The sequence below is a fragment of the Mesocricetus auratus genome, unplaced genomic scaffold, assembly GCF_017639785.1.
Source record: "Mesocricetus auratus isolate SY011 unplaced genomic scaffold, BCM_Maur_2.0 Super-Scaffold_100009, whole genome shotgun sequence".
NCBI lineage: Eukaryota > Metazoa > Chordata > Mammalia > Rodentia > Cricetidae > Mesocricetus > Mesocricetus auratus.
The window spans coordinates 60,887,668-60,897,585 of record NW_024429193.1 but is presented as its reverse complement, the minus strand read 5'-3'; the positions used below and the strand labels follow the sequence as shown (position 1 = coordinate 60,897,585).

The 9,918-nt window shown below is 43.9% G+C and overlaps 1 protein-coding gene across 2 annotated transcripts in view; it reads left to right on the top strand.

Annotated features, from left to right (window-relative positions):
- Nucleotides 1-284: 284 nt before the first annotated feature.
- Nucleotides 285-9,918, top strand: part of Arnt (aryl hydrocarbon receptor nuclear translocator) — a 71,266-nt gene continuing 61,632 nt past the window's right edge. The window contains exon 1 of one of the 2 annotated variants that reach the window (XM_040751461.1): nucleotides 285-441. In XM_040751461.1, the coding sequence (XP_040607395.1) occupies nucleotides 417-441 (25 nt within the window). In that variant the 5' untranslated portion in view covers nucleotides 285-416. 2 annotated transcript variants of the gene reach the window in all.

The following is a 9,918-nucleotide window of genomic DNA, read 5'->3' as shown; positions in this document are numbered from 1 at the left end:
AAGAGCCCACTGGGAAAGTGAACTTTTTAGTAAAATACTCGTTTTCATTACATTTTACTGCCGTCAACTTGGTCATGAATCTCCGACGCAAATAAGGCAGGATTAGGGAAACAGCTGGTAGGCTTCCTAGCTCTCCGCTCACTGGACTCACTGGCCCAGTCATTAGCCCGGCCCCTATGTCGACTTAATGTTTCTATTGGTCAGTTCTCCCAAGGAGGCTGTCTACAGACTGACCGCGCCCATGGTATGGGGCGTGTCTTTTCCCCGGGGATGGGGGGGCTGGGCAGCCGCCATCTTGGATTCCGCGGTAGCAGTGGCGGCGGTAAGGTGTGGAGTGGCTCTTCCCTCCCCTCCCCCTGCTCGGTGGCGGCTGCCCCTCCCACTGAGGGTGGCGCAGCGACGGTGCCATCTCGTCCATGGCGGCGACTACAGCTAACCCAGGTGAGGAGACAGGAGGGACTGACAAGTGCGGAGAACCGGGGCTGAGCAGCCGGGCCTGGCGGAGGGTGGTGGGGGAGGGGTGCGGGGAGGTGCCTTGCTCGGAGGAGATGTGGAACCGGTGAGGACGTTTGGGGGCTCTGTGCCCCCGACTCTTCGAGTAGCGGAGGTGCTGGGTTGGGCCGCTTCCACTCTGCTGGTGGCGGTCGGGAGTGGTGTGGTCTTCTAACCCTCTGCCCGCTGCTGACGTCCTCTAATGTAAGTAACTGGGCAAAGTGGCTTGGTTTACTGAGCGGAATCTCGACAGTAAACATGGGACCACGCAGATGGTTCATAAGGTCTGGATTCCAGAGTTGGAAAGATTTACATTTAAATATAAAACCTGATTCTATAAGTATCTGCTCAGATTCTTGTGGTTTGTAACTCCCACCGGCCGGCCACCCTCCCTCTCGGGCTATACTTTGAAACTTGGGGTTTACGTTTTTTCAGTGTAGTTGTAGTGTCGGCTGCGGAAGACAAGGTGTGGGTAATGGTTGTATTTCAGGACAGATCTTTGTCCAGAACCCAGGTTTTTATATCTTGGTAGGTCTAGGTGGAGCAATTCCTATTTCTTCTGAAACATGTCCAATGCCATTTGTGGATGTCCTTTCTTTCTTTCTCTCTCTCTTTCTTTCTCCCTTCCTTCCTTCCTTCCTTCCTTCCTTCCTTCCTTCCTTCCTTCCTTTCTTCCTTTCTTTCTTTCTGTTGTTTTATTTTGAGACATGGCCTCAAACCGCTGCTATGTCTTGTCTCAGCTTTCCCACTACTGAAATTGTCAGGCATGAGCCTACATCACACCTGACTGCCAGTTCTCTTTCTACTACATTACAGTTACTTCTTCTGAAGCACTTCATTTTAGTAGATCTGATTTACCTTGCCATTCTCCGTGAATCCCTAACTCCCCAGAAATTGTGCCTTCACAGCCTTTTAGAAAGTAAGGGTTTGGAGCAAAGTGTGTGTGTGCGGTGGTGTTGGTCCCTGCTGTCTGACATTGAAATTTACATTTTATTTCATTTTTGCCTGTGAAAAGCAGTATGGCATTGCAATAACAGATTTGTATACAGTGGTGAATCACTGCAAAATGTATTGTTTCCATTATTTCTGGAAATGACATTTTTTTGTTAGTTTGTTTATTTTGAGACAGGGTCTCTCTACATAGCCCTGGCTGACCTAGAACTTAGTATGTAGGCCAGTCTGGCTTCAGACTCAGGGATCATGTGTCAGTACCAGTTTTTAAAAGAGGATTTTTTAAGTTTTAAAAATTACATGCATAGGAATATTTACACATGCGTGCAGGTGTGGGAGGAGTCCAGAATAAAGTGGTGGATCCCTTGGAGCTGGGGTCACAAGCCACATAGTGTAATATGGGTGCTGAGAACTGACTTCAGGTCCTTTTAGAACAACACACTTCTAACCACTGAACCTTCTCTTTAGCTCCTAAGTATCAGTTTCTTTTTTTTTTTTTTTTTTTTTTTTGGTTTTTCGAGACAGGGTTTCTCTGTGGCTTTGAAGGCTGTCCCGGAACTCGCTCTTGTAGGCCAGGCTGGCCTCGAACTCACAGAGATCCCCCTGCCTCTGCCTCCCAAGTGCTGGGATTAAAGGCGTGCGCCACCAACGCCCGGCCAAGTATCAGTTTCTTTTTTTTTTTTTTTTTTTTTTTTTGGTTTTACGAGACAGGGTTTCTCTGTTTTGGAGGCTGTCGGTCCAGCCTGGCCTTGAACTCACAGAGATCTGCCTGCCTCTGCCTCCCGAGTGCTGGGATTAAAGGCGTGCGCCACCAACGCCCGGCTCAAGTATCAGTTTCTTAATCCTGAATTTTTGTTTTGTTTTGTTTGTTTGTTTGTTTTTGGAGATAGGGTTTCTCTGTGTAGCTTTGGAGGCTGTCCTGGTACTCACTCTGTAGACCAGGCTGGCCTTGAAGTCACAGAGATCCATTTGCTTGTGCCTCCTAAGTGCTGGGATTAAAGACCTGTGCCACCAACACCTGGCTCTATCTTATATCATTTTTTACATTTAAAAAAGGTGAAATAAATTGTCAGGAGTCTATTCTGAATCACAGAATGAAAGTATGCAACTGGAAAATGTTAGGGAGAACCAGACCTGGTTGTAAAGTAGCTGATGTCTGATTTAGAGAATAAACAATATTTCAAACTGATCACACATTGCAAAATCCTTATGTAACTCTTCAGAGTGCAAAGTGTTTCTCTGGCTAAGAAGTGCCACAGATAAACAGATTTTAGTGTGTAAGTCAGGAGCTTTTCCAGCTGTGTGGGTGGAGTTGCCTTATTTGTTCTGCTTTGAAACAAGTCACCAGACGACAGTCCCTTAACCAGATTTTCATTTCCTGATCAATATTAGCCTAAGTCTCTAGCAGGAGATAATAATTTTTTTGTTCAATCATTTTTTTTCCTGAGTAGTGGTATTTGAGAGGTGGTCCTTGAGCTTTCTGTGTAGGTCAGGCTGGTCTTGAACTTGTAATCGTGTTCTTCTGTCTTCCAGTGCGGCATTGCAGGTATCTGTCACTGTATACAAAGTTGAGAAAATTGTTTTAATATGGCAAAGAAACCCTTTTAATGAAATAGTTGTGGGGTTTTTGTTGTTGTTTTGAGGCAGGGTTTCTCTGTGTAGTCCTGGCTGTCCTGGAAGTTGAGCTATTGATGAGGTTGGCCTTGAACTCAGAGATCTGCCTCCCTCGCGCTGGGATTACAGGCATGTGCTGCTACCACCAGGCAGAAAGAATTGATTTTGTTTATTTTCATTTGGTTGCTTTCTTTAATTTTGAGATTGCATGTGTGTGTGTGTGTGTGTGTGTGTGTGTGTGTGTGTGTGTGTGTGTGTGTGCAGGCTAGAAAGATGGAAACTTATGGGGACATGGGAAGGGAAAAGAGCCCATTCACAGTATGACTGATGACATCATTAACGTTTGCTAAGACTTTTCTCCTTTCCAACTGTGAAACTTGAGTTTTCTAGAAGTTTCACCAGAATCTGCCTTTGTAAAACAAAGGCATGTTCTGAACCCCTCATGTATCCTGTGTGGCTCCTGGTGTTGAGTCATCCTAATTGTACTAACCAAAGGAAGACGGAGAACTTCTGAACTCCTTTAATCTTTGTGTAGGGATATCTGAGTTCAAGGCCATGCTGGTCTACAGGTGAGTACAGGCTACATGTAAGACTGTGTCCAAAAAAAAAAAAAAAAAAAGAAAAGAAAAGAAAAGAAAAAGCCAAACAACAAAAAATGGGTTCTTAGCAAACCTTACCTTTGAGATGTAACCTTCAGATACAAGAGTCTTCTAAGACACTTAATTGCTGGTCTCCTTTAGTAAGCCCATACTAATACTTTAGGATGTCTTATCTTTCCTGAGCACCTTTTCTTTTTATTCTTAAACCTTTGTGCTTGAAATCTGTATTGTAATTGCTTATAATAAACTTTAGTTTTGCATCATACTGGCTTGTCCTGAAATTCTTCTGAGTAAAGATTTGCCTGAGTGAAGTTCCCTAAAGGGAAAGGAAGCTCTCCAGGCTGCTGTCAGGGAAAGCATTAGAACACAATCTTTGTTCTTGCTGTAACTGACTTCCCTGTGTAGCCAAGGCTCCTTTAGCCTCTGGAGTGCTAGGGTTATAGGCATGGCATAGAACCACCACACCACACTGAGACTGACCCAAGGCTGTCTTTGTTACCTGTCCTTCCTATCTTTTCCTGGGGCTACATTCCCAGCTGATAAGTCAGAAAACAATGCCTTTTTGTTGCTGTTTTTCCCCCTTTCCCTTTGTCAAGTAGAAGATGTGTTGTGGACTTCTTAGTAACCTATTGAATTTTGGAAAATGAGACTCATGGCTGAAGGGCCATGAAGAGCACATGGAAATGTGCTATTCTCAATGAAAAGAAAGTAAATGGGACTTATGTGAAATTTCCTCCCTCTTACGATCAGGCTAACCTGGAACTCATTACAGAAGCTAGCCTGTCCTCAAACTTACCTTGATTCTTCTGCCTCTGCCTCCTTAGTGCTAAAATTATAGAATTATGGAATTATCATTGCTTATTTCCTTAGATCAATTTTAAAGACCAGGGACATCATTTCTTTGAATTTTTTGCTTTTTTTTCCCCCTCCCCAAAACAGGGTTTCACTGTGTAGTCCTGGCTGTCCTGGAACTCCCCCTGTAGACCAGGCTGGCCTTTAACTCAGAGATCCGCCTGCCTCTGCCTCCCGAGTGCTGGGATTAAAGGTGTGCGCCTCCAATGCCAGCAAGATAAATAATTTTTTAAAAAGTATTATTGTATGTATGTGTGTTGCTCATCCTGTGGTTTGCAGTGTGGAGATTAGAGGACATTTTCCACAATTGATTCTCTTCTGTTCTGCCAGTCCTTGGGAAACTGAGGCATGAAGATTGCCACAGGTGGAGGCCAAACAAATAGCCTTTTCTGTAAGCTTCATTTAAGTTAATATTTAGGGTTGGAAACTTTTTGAGCATGCTAATTTGTGTGCTAGGTGTTGCTATAGAGAAGCTTAATTGTGGACTCTGATGGTTGCAGGAGAGAGCTGACTTTTGTAGCTCCTGTGACCTCACTGGGTGCTGTTTGCACACACATAGTGTCTTTCAAAACTCTGCTCATGATACTTTACTTTCTTTTGACGTTAGGAATTGGACTTGGGGCCCCTCACATGCTATGCAAGTTTCTAACATTAAGTTATATTCCCAGCTTTTCTCTCTCTGTGTGTGTTCACAAACAGGCCTGTGCTTGTCACAGTACGTCTGTCGTTGTAAAAGGACAATCTCCCATTTTCTCACCTTTCATCTTGTTTGACACAGGGTCTCTCTCTCTCTCTCTCTCTCTCTCTCTCTCTCTCTCTCTCTCTCTCTCTCTCTCTCTCTCTATCTCTCTCTCTCTTTTCTTTTTGAGACAGGGTTCCTCTGTGTAACAGTTTTGGCTGTTTGGAACTTGATTTGTAGACCAGGCTGGCCTTGAATTTACAGAGTGCTGAAATTAGAGGAGTGTGTCACTACACCCAGTTTATAGATGTTTTCTTTTCTTTTTTTTTTTTTTCTTTTTTTTTGGTTTTTCGAGACAGGGTTTCTCTGTAGCTTTGGAGGCTGTCCTGGAACTCACTCTGTAGACCAGGCTGGCCTCGAACTCACAGAGATCCGCCTGCCTCTGCCTCCCGAGTGCTGGGATTAAGGGCGTGCGCCACCAACGCCCGGCCAGATGTTTTCTTTTTAAAAACTTTTTATTATATGTATATATGCTGAGTATCTGTATGCAGATCACATGTATGCAGGAGCCCAAGTAAGTCAGAAGAGGGAGTTAGAGACTGTGGAACTAGTTACAGGTGGCTGTGAGATACTGTGTGGCTGCCAGGAACTAACCCTGGGTCCTCTACAAGAACAGTAAGTACTCTTAACAGCTGGGCCATCTCTTCAGCCACCTGATCTTGGCCCCCAACCTTTTATTAGCTAAGTTAAAGGAATTATTTTTTCTTTTAATTTTTAAAAAAGATTTATTTGTTTATTATTACACAGCGCTGCATGATGCCTGCACACCAGAAGAGGGCACCAGATCTCATTATATAGATGGTTGTGAGCCACCATGTGGATACTGGGAATTGAACTCAGGACCTCTTTTAATTTTAAATATGTTCTCACACTATAGCCCAGGCTGGTTTGGAACCTGCAGTGAGCTTTCTGCCTCAACTTTCTTTTTTCTTTTTTTTGGTTTTACAAGACAGGGTTTCTCTGTATTGTTTTGGAGGCTGTTGGTCCAGCCCGGCCTCGAACTCACAGAGATCCACCTGCCTCTGCCGCCCGAGTGCTGGGATTAAAGGCATGCGCCATCACTGCCCGGCCACAACTTTTTTTTTAAGTGTTAGCATTACAGGTGTGAGCAATCATACCTTGTTTCCGTGTGTGAGTGTGTGTGTGTGTGTGTATGTATACCTGTATAGTGTATGCACAGGTGTCGGTGTCCACACCAGTGTGTACACTTGTGCACAGGCCGGAAAGTATTGGTGTCTACCTCTATAACTCTGCCTTATTTCTTTGATGCAGGATTTCTTCCCGAATCTGGGCATTTTCTTAATGATTTATTTACTTATATTTTATGTACATTGGTGTTTGGCCTACATGTGTGTGTGTGAGGGTGTCAGATCCCCTAGAACTGGAGTTACAGACAATTGTGAGCTGCCCTGTAGGTGCTAGAAATGGAACCCAGGTCCTCTGGAAGAACAGCCAGAGCTCTTAACCATTGAGCTATCTCTCTAGCCCTAAACTTGGGCATATCCCCTCCTCTGACAGGGTTTCTCTGTAGCTTTGGAGGCTGTCCTGGAACTCTCTCAGTAGTCCAGGCTGGCCTGGAACTCACAGAGATCCATCTGCCTCTGCTTCATGGGTGCTGGGATTAAAAGCGTGTTCCGCCGGGCGTTGGTGGCGCACGCCTTTAATCCCAGTACTCGGGAGGCAGAGGCAGGCGGATCTCTGTAAGTTCGAGGCCAGGCTGGACCGACAGCCTCCAAAACAGAGAAACCCTGTCTCGTAAAACCAAAAAAAAAAAAAAAAAAAAAGCGTGTTCCATCACCACCCGGCTGAATTTAGGCATCTTACTGTGTCACTCTGCCATAGTTCTTTTTGACACGGTCTCTCCCTCAATCTGGGGTTTGTGTGTTTTGGCTAGGCTAACAGTTAGCAAACCCTAACAATCTTCCCATCTTGAACTCTCATAGTGCAGGGATTACTGGTGGGTGCAAGATCATGCCAGGCTTGTTATATAGGTGCTGGCATCCAAACTCAGGTTTTTAAGATTGTGTAGCAAGTGCTCTTAAACACTGAGTCATCTCTTCATCCTACCCTTATACTGGTCTGAAGCTTACCAAGTAGGATAAGCTATTGTTCAGTGAGCCCCAGGATCTCTGTTTTAGCTTTCCCAGTGCTGGAATTACAAGTAAACATTACCTAAATGCCTCTACTTTTTATGTGGGTTCTGGGGATTAACTCAGGATCTTATTGCTTGATTGGCAAGTCTTTATTTATTGAGTCCCTTATTATTATTATTATTGTTTTTTTGTTTTTCGATACAGGGTTTCTCTGTATTGTTTTGGAGGCTGTCCTGGAACTTGTTCTATAGATCAGGCTGGGCTCAAACTCACAGAGATCTGCCTACCTCTGCCTCCCAAGTGCTGGGATTAAAGATGTATGATGATGATGATGATGATGATGATGATGATGTTTATTTATTTTAGACATGGTTTCTCTGTGTAACAGCTCTGGCTGCCCTGGAACTTACTCTGTAACCAGGCTGGCCTCACAGAAATCCACTTGCCTCTGCCTCCCAAGTGTTAGGATTAAAGGTGTTCGTCACCACCTCCATGCTATTAACTTCTTAATGAAACACTTAATTTTATGTGTAGTTTTGCCTGCAAGTATGTGTGTGTACCATGAGAGTGCCTGGTGTTCAGGAAGGTCAGAAGAGGGTATTAGATCCCCTGGGGCTCGAGTTACAGATGGTTGTGAGCTTCCCTGTGGGAGCTAGGAATTGAACCCAGACCCTCTAGTAGAACAGTTAGTGCTCGTAACTGCTGAGCCATCTCTCCATCCCCTCTTTGTTTTTTTTAAATATTATTTTAATTAAATTATGTACATTGGTATCTTAGTTACTTTTCTGTGACCATGAAGAGACACCATGACCAGGGCAACTTACAGAAGAGTCAATTTCTTTTCAGAGGGTGAGTCTGTGACCATTGTGGTTAAATGCATGACAGTTCTGTCATTTGTGGACCAAGCATTCAAATATATGAGCCTATGGGGCACCATTCTCATTCAAAAGACCATAATTATTGTGTGCCTGTGTGAAGGTTTGTGCATGTGAGTGGTGGTCTGGAGAGGACGTTGAATCTCTTGGAGCTGCAATTTGCAATTACAAGCCATCTAACGTGGGTTTTGGGAAACTGAGATTATGTCTTCTGTAGGAGCAGTAAGTGGTCTTAACTATGGAGTTGTCTTTCAAACTTGCAAAACCTTTTTTCTTTTTTTAAAGTAATGAACCATTTTACTAACTCAGCAGTTAAAATATAAAACTGTTTTGTTTGTTTGGTTGTTTGGTTTTTTTTTTTTGAGGCAGATCTCATTTAGACCAAGCTAGCCTGAAATTCACTGTGTCACTGAGGATGACCTTGATTTTCTGACCCTACTACTATGATCCTTAAAGGCACATCCATGCTTGGCTTATGCTGTGCTAGGAATGGTTCCCGTGGCTTGGTGCATGCTTGGCAAACTTTCTACTGATTGAATTACATACTCACTGGGTAACATTTCAAAAAGGAGCCTCACTTGGTATATATTTATGAAATAGAATTGTGGTACCAGTTTTTTGAATCTTCTCTATTTCCTTAGAAATTAAGATATAGAGACTATGTCTGGGCATGGTAGTGGACATGTCTTAAATACAGCACTTCAGAGGCAGAGGCAGGCAGATCTCTGTGAGTTTGAGGTCTGTCTGGTCTACACACTTAGTTTCAGGGCAACCAGGATTTCATAGAAAGAGCCAGTCTCAAAAACCAAACCAAAACAACAAAAATAGTAGAGACTCATATGTTTGCTTATTTGTTTGTTTGTTTATTTATTTATTTATTGTGGTAGAGTCTCATTATTTGCTCTGGCTGCCCTGGAACTCACCATGTAGATCAGGCTGGCCTATAACTCATAGATCTGTCTGCCTCTCCCTCTTAAATGCTGGGACTAAAGGTGTGTACCACCACACCTGGCTCACAGTTCAGAGATTTAGTAAATTGTTGTCATGGCAGGAAGCAAGGCAGCATGCAGGCAGACATGGTGCTGGAGCTGAGAGTCCGTCCTTACATCTTGATCCAATGACAGGCTGTGACTTGAACATAGATGAGACCACAAAGCTCACCTCTCCAATGACACACTGCCTCCAACAAGACCACACCTACTCCAACGAGGACACTGCCTTTGGGGGCTATTTTCTTTCTCCTCATTCAGATAGTTTATCAAAGGATGAGAGTAATACGCTGAACAGGTCACAGTGGTGTATACCTGTGGTCTCATCCTTGGGGAAGATGGGGCAAGGAAGGTTAGGATTTCAAGGCCAGCCTCAGCACATAGTGAATTTCAGACCACAGTGGGCTGGCTACATGAGACCTTGCATCAATAAACAGAAAAGCAGGGGATCTGGAGAGTGGCTTTGCCATTGAGAGCACTGGTTTATAGGTCTGGCTAGATGCATCTAGTTTTGGGAATGCTGTCTTATTTTCCTTGATGACTTCAGTAAGTAGATAAAACTGAGTAAAGCACATTGCAAATAAGACATCCCTGTCTCAGAGTGCTTCAGTGCCTGCAAAGATCTGTGAGTTCCAAGGCCAGAAATCCTGTCTCAAAAAACCAAAAGAAGAAGAAAAAAACATAAAAACAAAGACAAAAGGCTGGGCGTTGGTG